The sequence below is a fragment of the Odontesthes bonariensis genome, chromosome 21 (assembly GCF_027942865.1).
Source record: "Odontesthes bonariensis isolate fOdoBon6 chromosome 21, fOdoBon6.hap1, whole genome shotgun sequence".
NCBI lineage: Eukaryota > Metazoa > Chordata > Actinopteri > Atheriniformes > Atherinopsidae > Odontesthes > Odontesthes bonariensis.
Genome location: NC_134526.1, coordinates 16,667,320 through 16,688,634, shown reverse-complemented (window position 1 = coordinate 16,688,634; position 21,315 = coordinate 16,667,320). Strand labels below are relative to the sequence as shown.

Here is a 21,315-nt window from a genome sequence, read left to right as displayed (position 1 = left end):
TGATACGTAATCAGCATTTTCACATAATATATAAAGAATACTGCAAAAGTGGAATTTTGAATGTTTTACCAAGAACTTTAAATTTAGAGGGAAAAGGGAGTCTTGCACCACATCTATAATAAATCATCCATATTCTTATTCTACACACAGTTTTTATATAGATGTTAAATTCTGCTGCAGTAATGAAATAAAACCGTTAACTTCAATTAGATCAGGCTTGTATTGTATAATATATTGTACAAGACGAGCATAAATGAGTAAATGTGACATCTTAGAGGGATAAGAGAACACAGGTAAAACCATCAAGACAAATCAGTTTTTTCCCTCCATATTTGTATTTCGATTTTTAGAAAAAATACTTTACAACAGAAAAATATAAAAAAAAAATACATATTTACATGCCATTAAATCCCCCTTATTCAGCGCACCACCAGTTCTTAGCAAAAAAACAACAACAAACCACTAAGATCTGTTTGATATTCTCATATATTCTTTATAAACCTAAAGGTCACAGAGATTGTCACCTTGAAAGAAGAGATAAAGCATATGTGAAGTGTATAATGAGCTGTTGTATAGCTGCACTTGCTCAAAGAATTCTGTTGGTGTCACTGCAGGAAAATAGGGCGGATCTTTTCAGCAGCAGTGCAGGAGGAAAAGGCTCCCCTACGGGCCCGCAGGTTAAGGCGAAATCCAGTGCATCAGAAAGCCCACTGAACAGTAAATGTCTTTGACATGGGTAAGGCCAAGTTTGTCACTGTCAGAACCTGTAGAGAAAAAAATGAAAAGGCAAAGACATTTTTGGTTGATTGACATGATAGGTAGAAAGGCATGGTAAGTGAATATAAATTCAAGTGAAGAATGACTGAGAGAGATCATTATCTTGCTGTGGATGACAAGCATCAAAGGAAGCACTGCTAAGGGACACAAAACTCACCTTAGTATCAGCATGATATGTGAAATCACTGACTTTCTTCCCATTTGCTAATACGTAGAGAGGCGGTAAGGGCACCCCGAACACCTGAAGCCTCCCCAGCACTAGACTCTCCAGGGCCCCATTCAGCTTCACAGGGTCACTAACAATCTGAGACTGAAGCAATGGGCGAGAGATTTAGGAACAATTTATACATGTTTTTTTAAAATACGTAAAGAAAAAACTGTCAGTGTGTTGTAACTTTTGAATGAAGCAGCAGCACAGATGAATGCAAAACATGGCCACAGCACGTGTCCAAATGCAAACATCTCTCATCTCTTTCCCACCTGTCCAGCAATGAAGATAACGTAGCAATAATTTTGCATTTCAACGGTGTCGAGACTGTCTCCGTCATCCCAGAACAAGTCGCCCGAGGCCCAGCCCCCTTCTGACAGCGCCACTGTCAGGAACAAAGGCCGTATGCGTGAGGCTGTGGTTGTCAAAGCAGGCTCCTTCACAAGAAAGGAAGACGAAAGAAAAGACGATGCAAAATTTTAAAATACTCAATATGCAATATACACAGCATATCACATGATCTCTAACGGTGAACGGAAAAAAAGATACAGGACCCAGCTTCACTCTGCCGGGCTCTCACACCCACCTGTTGGGGAATAATGTGTCCCTCCCTCACATGAATATTGATAGAGTCCAGTGGGGCTGGCAGGAGCAGGTACTGACCCTTACTGTAGAATGGCTGACCCTAGATAGAGAACATAAGGGACGCTGGTGAACACTAGTGACAGGTGTTGCTGTAAGACGCCACAAACACGGTGATACTTATCAGTAACAACAAAAACTTAGTGGCAACTCACGTTGTGCAGGCTGTACCAAGTGCCATTTGGCAGGTATGCATTTACTTTTACTGCCCCTTGCTCTAAAACTGGACTGATGAGAAGTGAACTCCCCCATAGGAACTGTTGGTCTATGGTCTGACAGTTAGGGTCAGTGGGAAACCTGAGAGTAATAAAAATATAGATTAAGAATGAACTGTGATGCTTTAATTACTTTGTTTTTATTCTCACAGTTCAAGATTAACAGACACATGGGGATAATTACTATGGAGAGGAGGGGAGCAGAAGTGACATACTCCATGAATAGAGGCCTGGCAACAGTGTCAGCAGAAGTGTGTGCATGATGGAAGAGTGTGTAGAGGAATGGGAGAAGGGAGTAGCGAAGATTCAGTGCACTCCGCATGGCTGCCTGGGCCTCCTGCCCAAATACAAAGGGCTCCTGAGGCTGATGGACAAGAAAAACAGAAACAAAAAGAATAGAGGGAATCAGCTCTATTTACAATACATGAAACAGATGGACTGCTCTACCCTAGAGACTTTGTAAAGTAACATGCAGGCCCATAGGTCGTCATAAAACCACATGACATATGTCAAAAAAGAACTGTGCACAATACAAATTTGAATAAACACAGTAAAACACATAGGTTTCCAAAGAGGATACAAACAAAGTGCACACGGTTAAGCACATAAACAGTGTCTGTGCCTCACAGCATTGGGTTTGTCATTGTGGTTTCTCATAAATGGGTAGAAGGCGCCAAGCTGCATCCATCGCACACACAACTCCTCAGTGGTGCTGCCTCCGAAGCCACAGACGTCTGCTCCCACCAGAGGCACCCCGAACAGGCCGAACTGCAGCACCGCTGCGGAGAAAGGGTGCAAGCAGTAGTCAAACTACGGTGACTTAAATAAAAGAAAGAAAGAAAAAAAAAAGATGGCTTTGTTGAGTCTTAAATTCTACAACAAACGCTTTGGTTATTTTTTTTTAATTGTTTAAATATAATAACAAAAAGGCTGAGTTAGATTTACTCACCGGGGACGGAGAATCGAAGCTGCTCCCAGTCACTCCTGACATCTCCTGTCCACACTCCAGAGAAGCGTCCAATGCCGGGAAAAGAGGAGCGAGACAAGACGAAGGGTCTCTTCCTTCGTATCTTCCTGAGAGCACTGAGGTTGGTATAAATATAGAAATATAAAAGTTTTTTTTTTTTGTTACATAACTACCTGGTGAATCTTCTTTTTTTTTTTTTGCTTTGTCAGAAAACTGATGTCGAATGGGTGACTTTTAGCCTCATTATATTCTGCAATCTACAATTACACTGCATGGTCTAACCTGTGTGTCGCGTGCGCCTCAGTCAGTCCGTAAAGATTGTGCAGGTTGTAGTGAGTGGACAGTTTCTGCTGAGCCGACATACAAAGAGTCCCCGAGTTCAACTGGCCTCCAACCACCCCTGCGTGTGGACATTCAGAGGAACACAGAGGCTACAAATTAACACAATGTTCTGTTTGGGGCATGTAGCGTGCTAGCTATGGATAAGTTGAAGTGTTGGTTGTTCCTCAATGCAATAAGGGTGCTGGCCTAGGGCACCATCTACTGGGGGGGCATTGCCACTGCAAGTTAGATTTATTTGAGCAGAAGTCAGAACGGAACTTGACCTCTTTGGTAACTTAGCAACAGAAAAGGGGAAAAGCCATCAGGTACACACTATTGAAATAAAGGAGAAGTGAATTCTAGATAAAGGTAGTAATAGTTTCACTGTGTTTTTCTCCCCTTTTTATTGCCGTCTCACTGGCAGTTGTAGCCATACGACCTAAATAAGGGGTTTAGGTAGAATGTTGGCTTACTAATTACTTTTTAGTTTATGCGACTTTGATTTATTTCGAGCAGTGTGTATGAATGTGCGTTGTTCTGCACATCCCACACAAGATTGCCATTCCTGAGGAGATAAAATAGCTATAGTTGGTTATGTTTATTCATTTTTTTCCACAAAGCTTTTACCAACCATAATATTTATTCAGTTAGTCATTTAATTTTGTGCACTTAGGTCAGTATCAAACCATTTTGTCATGTTGTAATGACTTTAAGTCACTTGACATTCCCTTGACTTTTTAAACAAAACCTCTCATCATCTTTGTCATCCTCATGTGATTATTTCAAACATTCTCTTCTTTGCATACTCACATTCTTCTCAAAGATCACTTATTACATCATTAGTTGCATCACTTTATTCGCAGTAGCTTCTGTTGTACAATTATTAGTAGACAGTAATACTATTTTTTTAATTTGAGGCTGCCAGAGATTAATTTCGCTTTGGGCTCCATATGAGCTTTGACCAGCACCGATTACACAGATGTTTGTTTGTATTCTTAGAAATGCCAGTAGTGTGCGTCACCGATCAAATACTCCTACCGGGTGTGTATGGTGGGTTCTCGAGATCACTGTCGGGACAACCCTCTATTGAACCCTGGACAAAACTGGCAGGTTCATTCATATCCTGAGTGGAGCATGAGAGGTAAAAAAAAAAAAATCATACAAGTTATTGTTATTTTAGAGAACATAAATCAGATGTAGAAAAGCGGCCTTTAAAGCTTTTGCACGTTATTTGGCTAAATTAGCCTATATTGTGTGTGTGAGCGCCTGTACACACTTACAATCCACAGACCATCCACAGGAACTTTATGATGAAAATCTCTGATGCAGTCCTCCCACCACTGACGGGTCTCTGAGTTGGTGAAATCGGGAAAAGCCGTTGGGCCGGGCCAAACCTGTGAAAGTAGATGGGCCGTGTGCATGAAAACCAACCATCCACTGTAAACTAAGCCACACACACCAGAGGGAGCTATACATCCTCCTGAAAATGAACAGGCATTACCTTCCCGATCAGAATGTCTCCTGTAACATTCTTAATAAAAACATCACGTTTCAGTCCGTCATCGAAGGGAGGGTAAGTTCCAGGGGGGCTGGTGCTGCTGATCCCCGGATCCTGGAGCACAAATCAGGTGACAACACTTTAGCCTCACGTGAAGATATTTTTGCTGCCACCTACTGGAAAAAAAAAAAAATCACTTACAGAACAACATATACCAATAACAAAGTTAAGAAACTGGTCTTTTGTGTTGCCTACTTGAACTAAGGTATACAGACAAAAAATAGATCGACAAATATGTCAGAATAAAAAGTTTCTTATGTCCTTTGAACTCAAAGATGTCACACCAGAATAAGGATGTACTTCATGCCACCCTTATGAAACTCCTCCACCATCTCTGGCAGGTCTCCAAATCGCACGGGGTCAAAGGTGAACACCCTCCGCTTATTTGCATAATCCAGGTCATTCCATTGCACATCCTGGTGGCAAAAAATGGATAAATTTAACAGCGTCAAGAACCAACATGTAAACATGTTGCTCCAACCTGAAAAATGATATGAAATGTGAAAATAACTTAAAAATACATTTTCTGAAGAATTTTCGTACAGTCCACAACATCAGGGGCCCTCGTGGGTATACTGGGACAGGGATCCAGTTAAATGGCGAAGAGGTGTAACCCTAGCTGGACTCAGAGGTGCGTGTCACTGTACTGACTGAAGCCACTGAGCTCTTAGGAACACTCAAGGCTTTAGAAATTATTTCATACATTTACCCTGATTTTGCTGTATTTCTACATTCAGACTGATGGGCAGTTAAATCCACTGTATGTGAAAATCACATGTATAAAACAAGTGTGCAAACACAGCAGCGTGGACATTATTTCTGTACATAGCGAAAATGCGCGTGTGCTTCATTTACCATGGGAAAGTCGGCACTGTGCATGTGTTGCGCAACATTCCGAGTAGCATTAGTGGTCGTGTAGCCCCAGCGACAGAGATGAAAGCCCAGCGACCAATAGGGAGGCATCATCGGATACCCTTGACGGTAGATAAATGACAAGTCTAAGGCATATAAATCCAATCACTTTTTTTTCCTTTTGCAGGTTTTTCCACTTACAAAAAAAAAACCCCATCTCTGGTATGTATACGTGACTTTCATTTTATTATTTGGAGAAGCATCACTGAATGCATTACTCACACCCAAGACATACCAATGATCTGGAGGTACTGTCGTATCACACTTTGGGGGTCAGGACCCAAGAAAACATACAGATCCAGGATTCCACCGGTTGATACCCAGGTGAGAGCCGGAGTAGGCTGCAGCATAACTTCTACAGAGACATTTCAGAACACTACTATGAATAAAAAGCATCTTCGTTTTTTACATGAAGTTAGATAAGAATGCAAAATGATATCGGTAATGACATCCCTATCAGCCGAAAAAGACTTTAAAATGAAATATCTGTACAACAGTTATCAATGCAAATATGATATGAGGTAGGTTCTCTCCACTTAAATAGGAACAAATATGCGCATAATGGTATCTTCATTGACAATCTGTGAAAGAATACTAATCACATTGTGCATCCCTACTTCAATGGAAAGCAATGACAAAAATTGGTAGTGGGATGCTGTGTGTAGAGTAGTACCGATTGCATTGCTATTGAGAAGGAAAACTCCATGTGCCATGCCATCTCCCTCCTGTACAATATAAAACGGATGGGAGCCATAGAGGTTAGCATCAGCCTGTAGAGAAAGAAAGCGTCAGCAGTTATCCAAAACAGGAACGAGGCATCCGTGCAGGCAAGGTGTACATTAAATGTATGGGTCCAAATATTTCAGACAATACTGTGATGTGCTATTTATTAAAAAAGGAATGGCTATGATTTTTGCATGACTAGTTTCACAAACATATCCTTTAGAAAGGGAACCTAACCCTTTGGGTCAGTGCATCAGACTCACGTGAGGTGCCATGTCTCTGTTCCAGAGAGTCAGAGAGGTCCAGTTGAGGTCCAGGAGGAGAGAGGTGTAATGCTCCCCGAGGCCAGACACGAGGGAAGAGGCCAGAGCAGTGGACAGCTGCAGGTACTGGTCAGCAAACAGAAGGGGGGCGACTGTGGTGTTCATGCTGAGAACAAACAATCATCTCATCAGTTTACATCCATCCATGACTCTTCACTAGTATTGTAGCAGCAACATTAAGCGAGAGCAAGTTACTAGATGAACAATCGCAAAGACTGACCTCTAACATTAATCCTCTAACCAAATTTAGGGCAGACGAAGCCACTTACATCGCTCTTCCATTGTTCTTTCGTCTCACTATGAAACCAAATGGGTTGGACTGGAATTCAGTGGTATACAGGACATCCTGGGTATCAGCTTTGGCCCGAGGAACGTGAGCTGGGAGGTGAACTTCATACCGCTGAGAGGATGGGTCCTTTAACTTGAGAGGAAACTCATATCAGAAGAAAAAAAGAAAAACGAACACATCCAGAAGTTCACAGCATATATAAAGGTAATGCTTTGGTCAAAGACATGTGGAGGAATAAACAAAAACAATTTGCTTCATTATTCCCTATCAGCTGACAACAAATCCTTCTAAAATGCCACGAATAACTCTAATCCAATTTGTGAAATTATTAAAAAACTGGTTGCCAAATATGTAACATATTATTGTAAATAAACAATTAATATAATTTGTTATCATGAGTATATAGCTGAATTTATAAGGGCTTTACTGTGCCATTTAAAAAGTATCTTAATCATGTATGTTGGAGAAGAAAGTCGGACTGTCTTACACTGTAAAATCTGTGAATTTATCAACCTCAGCGACGAAAAGGGTTTTTACTGTAAAACTGCATTCATCTTCAAAATGTAACATTAAACTCAACGCTCTTTCTTCATCCCATATCCAATGAGGGATACGGATAAATAATTTGAGTACTCACAGTCAAGTGCAAGCAGCTCGTCGTCTCCTCTATGACTTCAAGGCTCAGAGTGGAAATATCTTTGGGGAGATAGGAAGGGCTGGTTCTCCTCAGGGTGGCAGCCTGTCCCTGTCTGCTGGGTGTGAGGGGACCCATTTTATAGCCGGGGTACAAACTGGGGTAGAAGCACCAAGGTGGTCCGACAGAGCCAGTCAGCGGGGAGTAGCAGCATCCCCTCTCCTCACACTCCTCCTGGCTCAGAAGTCTGTCCCTGCCACAGTCAAACCGACTCTCTGGGTCCATGGTGTCCATGCATTCACTTTCTCTGGAAATACCAGAGTTTTGGACACTCTTTGGGTGGAAACCATTCTTTGACACGTTTTGTGGTTTTGCTGCATTAAAAACAAGCCGCTGATGCGCTGATATCCCATTGTAATTGTTACGAACTGACCTAACCAGTCTGGCTTCATAGTTGGGGAAGTGGTGGCTGTACATGCATGCTAACAAGGACAATGCGAGGAGGAGCACAGCGACAGTTAACTCAGACAACAGAGCCATCCCACGAATCCAGGTCAAAGGCTCTCCTTGTGCTTCGTACAATTACAACATTAAAGAAGTTGTAGCTCGTGCTGTAGTTAGCATATGAGCCATTTCTGTCGGAGCTGTTTGCTGTTAAGTAAAACCAAATTACGAGCAGGGGAAAAAAGTTCTGGGGCAAAGTAGTACAAGCACACGAAAGTAAGATTTCTACCATGAGTTAAACATTAATAAAAGCAGTAGCATGGCTACTGAAGACGTAGCAGGTGATGCTCCCATGATAGCATCCCTCAAGCTAATGTAAACACTAGGGCAAGCATGCTGGGACAAAAATGTTCAAGGCACTTAAACTTACAGTTACCTCCACTAACTTTAAAAAAAAGGATTCATATATTTAATTAATTAATTAATTGTCATCGTGGAAACTAATAAAGATTTAGATCAATTAGATGAGAAATACCACCATGAAACTTCCCAGCTTAATTACTTTAACTAAGTAGAGGAAATTTTATATTCGACAATCCAAATTAGGAATACCTTATTAAATCATTAACCTAGCACCCAAGCATATGAATAATCATTGAAAAAAAAAATTTTGGCTCTTCTTGCATCTTTTTGGGTGGGAATAAACCAATATTTTTGGAATTTGGCTATTTTTGATCATTTTAGGCAATGTTGCATATTTGCAACTGTGGGGTTTCCTGATTAATTTTGTTCACAAAACCAAGTCATTCTCTGCAGATCGTTTGGCAAAAAAGGTATAGTGAAAGTTCACCAGTAACTGCTGCTACCACAATAAAATGTATATAATAGACCTTTATTGAACATTCTTAATACAAAGTGCGGAACGCAACCATCATAAACTTTCCATTCAACAACAAATCAAACAGATTTCACAGATCTTTGTTGTGAAAAAGTGAAGCACATATAAAATGCAAAAAATGTAATGTAAATAAAAATGTGCACATGAAGCTAATAAAAAAATGCAAAAAAATAATCATAATAATACAATTTGGAGACCTGATCTCCCATTACCGCTGTGAAAGGTGGACAAAGCAGACCACATCAAACGAGACCAGAACGAACTAGAATAGACCACCGCAAAGCAGAGTGTAATTCACTGACCCAAGAAAATGATTGCTGTGACAACTGTCGGTACATAAAATGTAATGTAAAAAAATATTACACATGAATGTAAATAATGTATGTAAATTTAAAAAAATCAAATAATGTAATGTAAATAAAAATATAATGTAAATAAATAAAAAGCTTGTTGCGGGTGCTACAAGGTTAAATAGCCTGTGATGTGCCTGTCCCTTAGATGTGCAACAGAGATATTGGGAAAAAATATTTAGGTGAACATGTACAGACACGTGTATTGAAAAATACTGCACTCATACGTTTTAATACTCAGCCTATACACGTTATTTGCCATTATGTTGAATAGGCTCAATCACAAAATCTGGTCCATCAGCACAGAATTCACAGGGTGTTTCTTCAAATGTTTTCAAAATTTGGCTTTTCTAAACAATGCAAAAGTTGAACTTATTTTTGTCTGTGCGAGTGCGTTATCCTGTGCTTATGAGGAGGCAGCTTTGTGGAGATAGAAGTTTAACTGTTTGTGTGGTGCTTTTCCTGTGTTGACCCCAATTTACACAACACTAACGCATTTTATGGTGCTGATGTAATAAAGTGTGTAAAATTCAATGAGTCATTCAAGTCTCAAGTCCGCCTGATAAAGCTACCAGTCGTTCCAACGAGTAATTATTTCAACTTGTGTTAAATCCGAGAGATCGATGTTTGAGGAATGACACCATGAAGCTAAAACTGAAGAAAAGTTTATTGTACCCACTTGCACATTTAACATGCACTTAAAAACACAGATATCTGAAGATGTGCATAATTGATCATAAAAAAAACCACAACATAACAGACATAATTACACAAAAAGTATGCACCCCGACTGACTTTCAGTTCTTCCTCGAGTGCAACCAAGTTTTAAAAGTCTTTGTAGATATAATGCACACCTTGTGACCTGTTGCATTCACCTGTGCATTGCATCTTTTATTGTTCAACTGAAATGCATTGTCAGATTTTTTTAGATGAACATTTTTTAAGACAGCTCAACAAGTACAACTGAAAACATTTGCAAACAGATAAGAATAAAAAGTCCCAAATGCACATGTTGTATTATTTTACAGCTTACAAAACAGTATCTACATACGCCATACCATGTACATCGACTTTTTTATTGACATATTTTACCATTACCGTCTTAATGAATAGCTTGTATAAGACTGGAGTGTTTTTCGTAGATGTTCATAGACTCATCTTGCTCATGGTAATAAGAGGGACATTAGGGACTTGTTTCATCAAGTTCAAACACAGCTATCATTCAAAGACAAACTATGTGTTCACGAGGATGTTGCAGGCAACGGGGCCTCTGAAGGTGAATCCCAGGTAGAAGGTGATGTTTTCATTACTATGCGGCACTGAGGGTACGAACAGAGGCAGGATATTGAACTTCTTTTTCTGAGGGCCTTCAAGGTACACAACTCCATCCTCAGTCCATCCGGAGACACGTTTCAGCATCTTGGCGATCTCAGGACTTTTCCATGCCTCGCCGCGGAACCACTTCATGCGTCTCTCAGAGACTGAGAAGCATTTTGTGATTTTTTCAAATTTTTTCTTGTGGACAAATTTATCCAGGCCATTCCCGTTTCCCAGGAAAAAATGGGTATAGATCCTTCTTTTTCGCTGAGGAACGTCTTTCCTCTTGGTCCAGTAGCCTTTTTCCAGGTGCTCAACTGCCGACTGCACAGTTTCGTATTTGCTTTCCCTCTCATGGTCAGTGTCATGATCCTCTGGCCAGAACAGCATGGAGAGCAAGAAAAGGGAATTTGGCAAGCATTTCCTTTTATCAGATGGAAACTGACGACAAAGAGCCTGTAATTCTTTCAGAGGAGCTACCTTCTGAGGGTGTGGTGACAGGCAGTTCAGAGAAATGTGGGCTGCTGTGTAATTGACAATATCTCTTTGACCAAACTTGGCTTTTAATGGGTTGCTGGGGTAGAGAGTAAGGATATACTCCAAACGGCGCACTGCATCCCTTTGGTCGGTTAGCTTGGAGAGTATGGATATTATGTTACCTCCGCCATGATGATAGATGATCATGCGTTTTTGGAAAGGAGTTAGTTTGGCTGGGCCTGACTGCTCATGTTGCAGAAGCGCAGCAGAATCTGCTTCACTGAAGTACTTCCCATACTCGGAAGACTTTTTTGCCAACCACATGAGAGGGTGGCTGATCTTCTCTTCAGGACTTTGAGGGGTCTCTTCCTCATCTGCACCAATATCTGTCTGGAAGTAACTGAGATCGTCTGAAATCCATTCTAAGGCATCTTGCATTGTCTTGTGAAGCTTTTTCAAACGGCCATGAAACGGTTCCCAGGCACCCTCTAATTCCTCGGGAATGTAATCTGTTAACAGGTACTTCATACATTCAGAGTGGCCATTGGTTTTGTCTGCAAACACCTGCAATGAGGAGATGAGTTTAAGCAAGCTGCATCCCACCTCGACTTCAGAGAAGAACCCTGAACTGTTAACATCCTCCATGTCAGCTTCAGTTGCCCTCTCACATTCTTGAAAGCACTCGAGGGCTTTCAGGGCAGTCTCGACAGCATCTGCTGTATTCTGGGCATTCTTTGGAATATTGTCATTTTCAATTGCTTTGCATTTAGCTTGGAACCATTTTCTGTACACTTGACCCTTTGTGTCTAGTATGTACGAGTTGTTGGGCAGCTGTTTAGCTGCCTTCTCTGCCCAGTGTTTTGCCTCTTCAAACTTTTCGTAAGTATAATTAAGACGGGCGAGCTGTTGCGCGAAGAATGGATTTTGATTGAAACGTTGGAAGGCTTCTTTGAGCAACTCAATTGCTTTGCTGGGGCTTTTCTCCTTTTCGCACACATGCTCAATGAGTGGCGAGAAGAAACTATCATATTCGTCTCCTTTACTGATCCTGGCTCGCCTTATGAAGAGCTGTCTCAAAAAAGACAGATACTCCTCCCTCCCAAATCTGTGCTCAAAAAGCACGTCCTCGCGGAGCAATTCCATTGCCAGTCGGCTTTGGGTCCGTTGGTCTCCCAGAAGTTGTCGGAGCATTTCTTTTGCAACAAGTGGGTGGATGATTCTGACTGATTCAATGTGCGTCTTATCGTCTCTCAGGTGCAAGAAGACTAGTTTAGCTTGATCGTTGAGGGATCTTTCAAACTCATGTTGGCGAAATCTCTCCATGTGAATGGTTAAGGCCAGCATAGCTTCACAATGGGACTGAGAGATGAAAGAGTTCTGAACATATGTGTTCAGCAATGCAACATAGTGAATGAGGCGCGTGACAACAGAATGCCGGTCGATATCCTGGAGCAAATGCTTCACAAAGCCTTGAATGTAATCATCAGAAAATCCTTCACTCATCAAAACAAATGTCAGAATGAATTGAGGCTCATATCGTTCCTCAAGCGCCTGTCGTTTTCCAGCAAACCTCCTCTTCTCTTGACTGGAAAGCTTGTGGGTGACGGACACGTTCTGTAATGGAGACTCCTTGCACTTCCTCTCTGGATCGTGGGAACGTCTGCAGCTCAACAAAATGAAACACGGGGTTGCATATTGGATCCGTTTGATGTTAACGGCAACCTCCAGTTCATTCCTGAGATCATCAAGATATTCTTTGTCTGTGTCTTCAAGGAGGAGCAGCACAGGAAGACACTTCTGTGGATCTTTTTCTTCATATTCTCTCAGCTCTACTGCATGCTGTGCGACAACAGAGACTGAGTATGAGGACTTCACCAGCGCGCATCTTAGATCTTTCCTGTTGTTCCACAGCACCTGTCTTGCCACAGTGCTTCCACCACTTCCAGGGTGATGGTAGATGTTTACACTACTCACTGGGGTTTGATCAGCATTAAATTTCAAAGCATCACTGAGAAGTTTGGACGTTTCATGATAAGCATCTCTTTCGATGACCTCTTCAACATACTTGTGCTCAGCAAGCCAGAAATTCAACCAGGTCACTCTCCCACCGCGGTAGAACTGCCTTTCAATGTTATCTTTCTCCTCATTGATGAAGTCATTGCTCGTTTCTTCACAGTGATCGACTGTCAGAATTTCCAGAGAATACATCTGTTCCTCGATCTGGGTTTCAAGAAGACACGTCCCTTTCACAAAGACTGGCAGATGTTTGCTGGCACAAGCGTTCACAGGTTGCACATGCTGCAGAGTTGCATTAATGTGGCTCATTTTCATCCCCACAACACTGGAATTGTTCACAGTCTCTATGCCACATGAACCCTCCGCGAAGCTTTGCCATTTCTGGAAGTTTTTCTCAGATTCACAGATGCAGATGATGTCCTCGTGGCCTTCCATGTCTGTGAAAAACTCATAGAAGGTGTGCAAGAGAGGTTTCTCGACCGGCGATGTGAGAAGAAAAATGACCTGAAATGTGCCCTTTGGCAAGATCTGTTTGCAGATCAAAGACACAGATTCCCGCAGGAACGTCATTTTTGTTTTGATCCACGTCATTTCATCACATGGGCTTTCATTCCCTTTGAAGTCAGTGCGGCCATTACAAAAGAGCCAACTGGTTTGCTCAAACAGATGCAGGTGGCTTGTGAATTCCTCGATGGTCACGCCACTGGATTTTCTGTAGTTTTGAAGAAAATGCATGTTTGCAGCATGGTGCTGAAGGTATCTGCTGCAGAGACCTGATGTCTTTGAGTCTGGGTCAAAGTCGAAAATGCAGAACACGTTCATGTTGAGCAGCCAGTCAATGTTGCAAAGGTCATCAGGTTTGAATTGGTTTGTGACCAGTATGAACCATTTTTCCTTTTCGATGAATTTCTTCCCACTGGTCAGCAACATTGTGAGCTTCCTTCCGAGGTCACGGCAGACCTCTGGAGCACAGAGGAACTGATTTTTCTCCGCTTCTTCTCTTTGAGCGTCTCGATCTTTGACTCGCTGGTAAAAATCACTCAAATCTCTCTCGCTCACTGGCTCCGTTTTTGAGCCTACTCTACGTAGAATCATTTCTTTCTCGAATTCTACTTTGTTAGTCGACTCTTTGAAGTTTGGCAGACGGACTGCGTACACCTTGCTCTTAACAATCCTTATCAAAGGCACAATGTCAACCTCAACCACATATTTCTTTTCTGTACTTTCTCCATCCATGACTTCAATGAACCTGGGTGGTCGCACACACTGACGTACATGTTCTTTGTCGGAAGAGAAGCTTCTTTCAATGTAGTCCAAAGCATCTACATAAATGTCCTTCTCCTCTACAGGGATCCCAATTATCTCTCCGTGCACATACCCTGCATCCTCTTTGCTGTCCATCACACCAAAGTGTATTGTGCCATTTGATCTGATGTTCATACAACCAGTTGCAAATTTAAGAACCTCTTTGGCAAACTTGGCTTGGAGTCTTGTGCGTTCCAATGTAGCTGCTAAAGCAAAGGACTTGTATTCGTGACAAGGAAATGTCAGATTGAAAGCACCCGATTCAGGTTGCAGCACTCTGTGCTTCACGTATATGAAATCAATTCCTTCTCCATCAAATGGTCGGGGCTTGCAGTCCTGCTTTGAAGCCAGCATCCATTGTTTTGGAGCAGTTTGTTTCTCCTCAGAGACATTTCGGTCCCCCTCAAGAACTTGAGCTGAAGGACCTTCACTCGTTACAGGAAGATCCTGAGTTGATCTCTGACTGTTCTTTTGGCCCGACTCAGTTTTTTTGCCACCAACGGGCTTCTTGTCCACCGGACATTTTTGTAGGGAGCTGAGAAGCTCATCTCTTTTTTGAATAATTAAATGGGCAGGCCCCGATTTCATACCAATCTCACTTTTTAGAAAGCTCTCATTCAGTGTGAGGAGGGTTTGTCCATCTACTTCTTCTTCATGGAGCTTTTTTATGTACTGCTCCTTCACGCCAATCGATCTCAGCCAGTCACTTACTTCAGCCTCAGTCCAGTCTTTGGGTGACTGCTCTAGTTTGTTTGCTGAACAGTGAGAAGAGACAAAGACAGAATTTTTTAATTTTTTTTTTAAAAGGTCTGAGTATAAATAGTAGTAGGATATAATTTGGACAATACCCAAGGGAAAATAACTGGCTTTATTAAAGGAAAGTCTGGTATATAAGGGAATATTTCATATGTATTGTATTATTATTATATTGTATTGCATATGAAGTAAATGTTAGAAAATGACAACCCATTGAAACCCAGTTCTTTGTGGACATTACACTCACCCATGATTTCTTTTTCTTCTTTCACCACATTATCAATGATACCATTTGCTTCTCATCACCTTCCATCTGCAGAAGCAAGCGCAGCAGTTAGTTATCATCTTTTAGTCTCATTCATCTGGTCAAACTTTACATTCAACTCTGAAAATAGAAGCTCAAGGTCACTCCATCCTTCTCGGGAGAGTCACTGACAGTCATACCAAATACATATTTTGCATGTTTTGCATCTCTCTTTAGTCATTATACGCATCACTGTGGTCATTTTGCATGTCTTTGTTGCCATTTTGTTTACGTGGGGTCATTTAATTTCTCTTCCTTTACAGTTCTCTTTGCATCCCAATTTGGAAAGTTTGGGTCTCGTTCTGGGATAGGAGCAGGGGGCCCATGACTCCTTGGGTCAAAAGTCTTATGAGTCTTAAAGGGACACTATGTAATAAATTAAGTCATTTATTAGCTCAAATCAACATATTCATTCATAAATTACTTCCTCATTGGTGTAAAATGATCTCTGTCAAAAAACTCAATTATCCTCCTGAGTGAAGAATAACTTGTCTGTATCTACATAGAGCGGGCAAGCTCTATGGAGGCTGCCATGTCCTTCTGGTCTATGAAAAACGACGAAGTGCCGAACCGGTTCAAGGAACGAAAACGAAAAACGAAAACGAACGGAATTTTACGAGGAACGGAAACGGAAACGAAAACGAAAACGAAATGGTCTTCAACTTAGTGCTGGGCGGTATACCGGTTCACACCGAATACCGGTTTATAATTTCATTATGATATGAATTTTTAATATACCGCCATACCGGTGTATTTGATTACACAACGGGGGGAACGCTGCGTCGCGCGACATTGTTTGAGACGGGACCCTTTTCAGTGTTGCGCTTCTAAACACGCATGTTTACTGTCTATTTTCAACGCTATTTAAAAAATACTCGTATTCGTTAAGCTGCATTTCCTTTCCCTGCTCTCCCTCCGTCTCTGTCAGTCATGCGTCTCTCTCACATAGCCTACTCACACACACACACACACAGCCCCTCCCCTCCGTGCACACCGCGTGTGTCTCCATCAGCGAGATCATGCCTGGAAGCTTGCTAGCTTCAGCGTCGCGTTAGATTAGCTCAACTGAAAGAAGACGGCTGGCGAAATTCACAAAAGGTTGGTATCACGTGCAACTTTATAAAATCACACATTAAAAAGTCCTATAAAAATATTTTATATTTTTAATACAATGTTGTCCCGACCCGACCCATAGCAAACAAGCGATTACGCCTTCTTTATTAAGTTAACTAGACGCAAGTTTGCCGTAAAAAAAAAAAAAAAAAAATGTAGTTGGGTTGTCGAGGTCTAAACACTAGCAGCTGTGAATCAAATAAAGTAGGTTTTTAAACTCGTACACTGAATGTTTGCTGCTTCAATCCAGACGAGTATTGAAAAATATTTTCCACGATTGAAAAAGAGACGTGCGTGTTGAGGATGAGGACCAGCCTGAACCGGAGTCCGACCAGTGTAATTAGCTATGTTATTAATTTGTTTACAATGAAGATGTGAATATTAATACAATAAAGTTTTGTGTGACCAATTATTAACAAAGGAATTATTTTGAAGAATTTTTATTTTAATTTTTAATTCTGTTCTCAATCTGTAGAAAATGCTGTGAACACCTAATTATGCATGAAAAAAAAATACCGTGATATGTATATTTGGTCATACCGCCCAGCACTACCTTCAACTGTTCAGAACAGAAACGTTATTCTGAAATCCACAAAACCGGTTAATAACGTTTTTTTTCGTTCTCTATATATTTTATAAAATTTCACAAAAGCGTAGCCTTTGTCAGGGGAAAAAAAAAGTCTACTTCCGGTTGTGTGTTCACTTCGCTGCCCGCTCAATGCAGGCAGCTGTCACGAATCACTTCATTTATCCACTACCACTCCAGCGAGAGGCGATGCTTTGGAAGTAACCGAGCTATATCAAACATCAACAAAGGTAACTGAGTTGAATTAACCGAGTCCACAATAATAACGTTAACTTAGCAGTAACTCACTACAAGGTTACAAATATAGCTCTCTCTATTAGACATTTCTAGCAACGAAAAACGAATCAGCATCTACACTGTTAATGTGAGCTAACTAGCCAACATTAGCAATATAGGACAATTAGGACTAGCTGGCTAGTTTGGTTGTTACGGATTGAATGCTGCAATTTATTTTGGCTTTTACGTGTTGTTTAGATGGGACGGAACCAGGAAAACCCGATGAGAAAACATTTCTCATTTAATGCGGCGTCCAACAAATCTACCTGCCAAGTCGAGGGCTGCGGGATAGAAATCATTAGGAATCACGGCGGCAACCTGCAGAGACATATTCAAAGACGACATCCAGAGTTGTTCGAGAAGTCACTACAAGACTATCACAATCCAAACAAGAGGCCAGCTGCGGATGGGCAAAATACTTTGATGCTCTGATGCTGAAAATAGATTCTGCAACATGTAGAGATCGGTCTGTGCTGGGTATTAACGTGCAGTACTCTGACGGAAAGGGGGTTGTGTTGCGGACCCTGGCAGTGAGAGATATGACAGAACGGCACACGTCTGAGTACATCTCATCTGTGGTGATGGACGTCTTGCGTCAATATAACATTAGCTTGGAACAGGTGTATTCAGTCACTTCTGATAATGGGGCGAATATGCTCAAAGCCGTGAGCTTACTGTCAGATATCCAAGAGAGAGCTGTGAGCAACGAAGATGCAACCTGCAAGGAGACAGAGAAGATCGGGGAGGATGTGGAAAAGGTTGGTGAGGATGAGGGGAACCAGGAGGAGCTAATCCTTCAATTCGATTCTGTGTGGCACGGTCATGTGTTGCGTAGTGTAAGATGTGCAGCGCATACTCTACAGTTGGCCGTTGACGATTCATTAAAACAAGCGTCCAACATCATAGCAAAGGCAAGACGTGTAGCAAAACGATTGCGCTCGCAGAATGTGATGTGTGTTCTTAAGGCCCTCTTGTGGGGCACAAGAGGGCAATTGTGGATTGTGCAACTCGTTGGCACTCCACTCATGATATGCTCCAGCGGCTGCTCGAGCTTAAGACCTTTTGTGAAGACATGGCCCCAACCATCCCCGAGCTACATCTAAGTGAATCTGAATGGGAATATGTTTCCAACACAGTAGATGCACTGAAACCCGCGAAAATCGCCACTAAATGTCTCCAGTCTGATCAGCTAACTGCGGGTGAGTTCTACGGCGTATGGCTCAAATGTTCACTGGACACAGAAAAACTAGCAAGCCCCTTTGCAAGAAAGGTAGCCCAGTGCATCAAAGCACGCCAGAGCACATTATTTGACAATGACGCATTCATAGCTGCTTTATTCCTCGATCCTAGACATCATCTGACGACGAAATCGAGCACCTTTTGATGGAAAAAGAGAGAAACACCAGCTCAACACAGCGACACCCCCACGTCTCCATCGTGTCACTCTTGGAGACATACTCCAAAGAAGCCCGTCTAAGGCGCACTGAAGATCTGTTTCAGTACTGGGCTAGGTATTCTGTATCCAACCCCGACCTGTACAAGCTCGCTATGAGCATCATCCCTCTCCCTGTCACGCAAATCAGTGTCGAACGGGCATTTTCGAGTTTGAAATGTATTCTTTCCCCGTTAAGATCATCAGTGAACGAAAAGGTGCTTGAAGACATTCTGCTGGTACGTCTGAATAAACAGTATTGACTGTAGCAGCCAGTCACCTCCTCCCAAGCTAGACCTGAGCACAATTTAAACTTATTTTAATTGTATTGCATTTGGTAATTTTATTTCTTCTACTGTTGCCGTGTTTTGAAAACGAATGTGACTGTACTGTCTCACTTTTGCCTTATTTAGGTCTATTTTTTTATTTTTGTTATTATTGTAGGCCTATGCAGACAGCCTAATTATTTTATTTTATTATTATTGATGGCCTAGTAGGCTAGCCTAATTGTAGTTTCTACCACTGATTTTTGTGGACTTGCTTTTTCAAAAGAAGCGCAGATTGCGCTCAGAGTTTGCCACTGTTGTGCTTTAAAATTGGACGAAAAAGCGCACTGAGGGCACTTCAGATAGGCCTATGTGTTCTAGTCATCATTTGATTGTAGGCGAATAATATCAAACATGTCATAAAAGTTTTGTCACTTTTTCTGTGCTTGAGCACATATTTAGGTATGTGAAGCGAATGTCAACTCAAAAATTAAATTGGCATAACACAGCATTGCCGCTTTGTTTGGGGTGCCTAGGTCAGAAAATATCTCAGTCTGAACTTTTCAGCCACCTCAGACCTGCTGAGCTTAAACAAGGAAGCAGAGGTGTGCAATGAAGAGACACACCCCAGAGAAGTAATCAGCAGTTTACTCCACCCAGACCCAAATAATGGCTAATCTGAACAGGTTTATGAAGACAAGAAGGAGTGCTGTTGTATTCATGACCTTGGCATGTCACAACGTTATTCCAGTAGCTCAGGATACATTCTATATGTGAGGACAAAAGAGGGCACAATACTGTGTGTGTCCTTTAAAATCCACACAGCTAAAGTAAACTACCAGTCTTTTTCTGTAGATTCCTCTTCCTCTGATTAATTGTTCATACTGTTTTATAAAAGGTGATAAGGATTAGGCTACGTTTCCTCGCGAGGTGGAAAACATACAATCATGTACGTTTAACTTACATTATTTGTTTTAATGTCTCACCACAGGCAATTGAAATAACAATACGTCCATTCAAATCCGTGAAAAAAAAATGGCTTAGATGTGATTTCCACCATCCCCTCGGCATACAAAAGACATATCAAATCCAGCATTTATTAACAGAGGTCAAAACAAAATCTAACGTTTTAGATGTGTAAGTAAATCGAGGGGATGGTTTAGACACTACCGGTAAACACGGCCGCTGGCGGAGAAGGTAAGCGGGGAAAATTCAAAACAAAGCATGTTAGTCCTGGAAATATAATGCCGACGATCGTGGTTCTTACCGAGAGAAAGCAGCCGTGTTGTGTCCTTTCTGTACCGGGGTGCAGTGCTGCATTAGAGCCGTTTCCCCCCTCGGCAGGCTCGGCTTTGGCTGCCCCTCTATCTGTGCCGCGTACTGCGGGCACAGTCACGGTCCTGCAAGTTTCGTTTTTGAGGAAATGAATCCCCCGCTCACAGCCCGGCCCAGTCCCGCCTTATCAAATTACAACAGCACTATAAAACCCATCTGAAGTCTTTCAGATTATTTTAGCCGCGGGGCGCTCATACATACAATACTGCGAGTCCCGTGCTGCAACGAATAAATACACAGTATGAACGGATGGCAGCAATTCAAGGGATAGAAATAACAAGGCTTTTTAAAAAATTATTATGATTATTTTTCAAGTCTGGTGCTTACTCTTGGATAAATCAGTCACAGCAGTAGACGTGCATCATCTTCTCCCTTCACTTTAAGGTCTCCACTGAACCTGCCCCATATCCTACTATCCTGCCACCTTTGTTGTCAACAGACACCCAACAACACCCCATCACCTTTGTTGTCATGGCAAGAAAGTTGGGGGCTTCATACAATCCATCTTTCCCCTTAAAATGTTGACCTAAAGGTTTTGCTACGCAAATGGTGTCACACTTTGAAGATCCAGTGAAGAAAAGGAAAGCTATCTGAGCCACGCAGTACAGTGCTGTTTATCCCCACATTATGTCGATCTGACAAGCCGCCCCCCAACACACACACACACACACACAAAACACCTGCCTGCTTCATTGATTTGTATTAAAGTTGTTCAATTAAATTGATTCTGCTGAACTGTAGCATTGGGCAACCCCAATAATACCACCTGTAGAGCGCTTGTAAACAAAACAAAACAAATATGAGTTTCTGTTGGACACCAGTTGTCGTCAAATGTCCCATACTTCCCCAATCTCCCCCAATCTCCACCCTG

At 41.8% G+C, this 21,315-nt stretch overlaps 2 protein-coding genes across 2 annotated transcripts; both read right to left on the bottom strand.

Moving 5' to 3' along the window:
• Positions 1-470: 470 nt before the first annotated feature.
• Positions 471-8,381, bottom strand: gaa (alpha glucosidase). The gene is made up of 19 exons (XM_075454426.1): positions 7,573-8,381; positions 6,916-7,067; positions 6,587-6,752; positions 6,274-6,370; positions 5,836-5,955; positions 5,544-5,662; positions 4,973-5,104; positions 4,632-4,742; positions 4,411-4,524; positions 4,169-4,253; positions 3,092-3,209; positions 2,792-2,925; positions 2,470-2,621; positions 2,058-2,206; positions 1,783-1,924; positions 1,572-1,670; positions 1,258-1,422; positions 935-1,087; positions 471-764 (listed from the first exon to the last, which is right to left on the bottom strand). The coding sequence occupies exons 1-19, from the start codon at positions 8,107-8,109 to the stop codon at positions 699-701; spliced, it is 2,811 nt and encodes a 936-aa protein (XP_075310541.1). The 5' UTR covers positions 8,110-8,381; the 3' UTR covers positions 471-698.
• Positions 8,382-8,651: 270 nt separating this feature from the next.
• Positions 8,652-21,303, bottom strand: LOC142371956 (sterile alpha motif domain-containing protein 9-like). The gene is made up of 3 exons (XM_075454669.1): positions 20,377-21,303; positions 15,380-15,445; positions 8,652-15,131 (listed from the first exon to the last, which is right to left on the bottom strand). The coding sequence occupies exons 2-3, from the start codon at positions 15,381-15,383 to the stop codon at positions 10,495-10,497; spliced, it is 4,641 nt and encodes a 1,546-aa protein (XP_075310784.1). The 5' UTR covers positions 15,384-15,445; positions 20,377-21,303; the 3' UTR covers positions 8,652-10,494.
• Positions 21,304-21,315: the final 12 nt, after the last annotated feature.